General features: G+C 60.9%; 1 protein-coding gene across 1 annotated transcript in view; it reads right to left on the bottom strand.

Annotated features, from left to right (window-relative positions):
- The window catches only part of PRAP1 (proline-rich acidic protein 1), a 9620-nt gene that overhangs the window by 2068 nt on the left and 5136 nt on the right, over positions 1 to 2416 (bottom strand). Inside the window, exons 3-5 of the mRNA XM_011980843.1 lie at positions 1167 to 1240; positions 919 to 1083; positions 640 to 712 (exon numbers count right to left, since the gene is read on the bottom strand). Of these exons, the coding sequence (XP_011836233.1) occupies positions 640 to 712; positions 919 to 1083; positions 1167 to 1240 (312 nt within the window). The remainder of the gene's footprint in view (positions 1 to 639; positions 713 to 918; positions 1084 to 1166; positions 1241 to 2416) is intronic.

Here is a 2416-nt window from a genome sequence, read left to right on the forward strand (position 1 = left end):
CAGCGGAGGACCAGTGACCCCAGGGGAGGACCAGTGACCCCGGGGAGGACCAGTGACCCCAGGGGAGGACCAGTGACCCCGGGGAGGACTAGTGACCCCAGGGGAGGACCAGCACCGTGGGAGGCTGTGCCCATGTTCCTGCATCTCCAGTCAAGGAAGTCGTGGACCTCCTTCCTCCTGATCCATGCCAGGTGTGCAAGACTGAGTGGTCTTGACATGGGCCAGGGAACAGGGCACATCCCCAGGCATAGTCCCAGCCAAGGACACCACTGTCAGCACAGACAGCACAGCTGAGCGGCCGGCACATGGAGTCACCTCTGGCCTTCAGGGCCCAGGTGAGCATCAAGGGGTGTCATCCGGGCCCTCCTCCACCTGAGATCACGTGGGTTCATCTGGCCCCACCTCCTCCACCTGGGACCTCCTGGGTGTCCTGAGGCCTGCCCATCTGACCCCAGTGAAGGGAAGCCTGCCCCCTCCTCGTCCTCAGGTGCCCAGGCATCAAGAGTCATGAGCGCACCCGCGCCTCTCTCCTCGGCCAGCCTGGGGTTTGAAGACGGAAGAGGGGACCTTTGTCCACATCCCCTGCTGTGGGGGCAGAAGGTGACAACTGGACTTGGTGGCCAGATGGGAGGGGCTCACACCTACCTTGGGTGCTGAGGCCGCACCTGCCTCCCACAGCAGCACAGCCACCAGGCTGGTGACCATGAGGACCCTGAGGGGGGCCAGAGAGGAAAGTGTGGGGCAGGGGAAGGGCCGAGACTGGCCATCAGTCCGGCCTCCCCTGAACTCCAGGCAGCACCCAATGGGCAGCTGGGAGGCCTGGGCTGGGTTCTTCCTTGGGAGGGCAAGTGGTTTTACTGGACTCTGCTCACATGGGCCAACACACAGGCACAGAGCGGGGAGAAGCCCCAGGCCCACCTGCCTCCAGCCCCGCTCAGGCCAGAGCCCACAGCCCCAGCCCCAGACCCTGCTCCCCACAGTCTGGGCGGACCCCACTGTGGCAGGCACTGGTGGTTGGCTCGGAAACTCCAGAGGTTCTGCCGCGCCTTTCTGCCGCCCTCCACGTGGGGACACGTGAACACACTTGCACACAGATTGGGGTATGGGAGGGTATGGCACAGCGGGGGCCCACAGCCCCACACCCACAGAGCCCTGAGGCTGCACACTGCTGCAGGCGGGCACCCGCTGTGTCCCAGAGCTGCGGGGCCACAGCTGGAGGGCTCAGGGGTGCATGGCAGCACTGTTAGGCAGGCAGGCAGGGTGTCAGGTCTGTTTGGACACGGGACATGTGTGTTTGTGTATGTGGTGTGGGGTGTGCATATATGTTGTATGTGCACATGTGTTTTGTGGGTGTGGACTATGTGCATGGTGGGTGTGCGTGTATGCTGTGGGTGGTGTGTTTGGGTGTGTGTGCACCGTGTGCTTGAGTGTGCGTGGTGGATGTGTATGTTGTGCATGGTGTGGAGTGTGTGGGTTTGGGAGTCCATGTGTTGTGTGTATGTTATGTGTGTTGTGTGTGTGATGGATGCATGTGTATGTTGTGTGTGGTGTGGAGTGTGTGGGCTTGGGTGTGTGTGTGTGCTGTGTGCGTGCGTGTGCCTGGTAGATATGCATGTATCTTCTGTGTGTTTGGGGAGTGTGTGTGGTGTGTGTGTAGTGGATGAATGTGTATGTTGTGTGTGGAGTGTGAGGGTTTGGGGATGTGTGCATGCGTGTGCTTGTGTGTGTATTGGATCCGTATGTTGTGTGTGGTGTGGAGCGTGAGGGTTTAGGGGTGTATGTGTGATGTGTGCATGCGTGTGTGCGTGTCTGTGTGTGTTGGATGCATATGTATGTTGTGTCTGGTGTGGAGCATGAGGGTTTGGGGTGGGCGTGTGCTGTGTGCATGTGTGTGTGTGCGTGCACGTGTGTGTGTGCGGGCATGTGTGTGTGCGGGTGTGTGTGTGGGCGTGTGTGTGCGCGGGCATGTGTGTGTGCGGGTGTGTGTGTGTGTGCGTGCGTATGTGGTGTGGTGTAGAGTGAGGGTTTGGGAGTGTGTGTGCGGGCGCGTGTGTGTGTGTGCGGGCGTGTGTGGTGTGGTGTAGAGGGTTTGGGAGTGTGTGTGTGCGGGTGTGTGTGCGTGTGTGTGTGTGCGTGTGTGTGTGCACGTGTGTGTGCATGTGTGTGTGTGCGGGTGTGTGTGCGCGGGTGTGTGTGGGCGTGTGTGTGTGCACGTGTGTGTGGGCGGGTGTGTGTGCACGTGTGTGCGGGCGTGGGTGGGCGTGTGTGGTGTGGTGTAGAGTGAGGGTTTGGGAGTGTGTGTGCGGGTGTGTGTGTGTGTGCGGGCGTGTGTGTGGGTGCGTGTGTGTGTGGGTGTGTGTGTGTGCGGGCGTGTGTGTGTGCAGGCGTGTGTGGTGTGGTGTAGAGTGAGGGTTTG

This window comes from Mandrillus leucophaeus, unplaced genomic scaffold (assembly GCF_000951045.1).
Source record: "Mandrillus leucophaeus isolate KB7577 unplaced genomic scaffold, Mleu.le_1.0 Scaffold219, whole genome shotgun sequence".
Lineage (NCBI taxonomy): Eukaryota > Metazoa > Chordata > Mammalia > Primates > Cercopithecidae > Mandrillus > Mandrillus leucophaeus.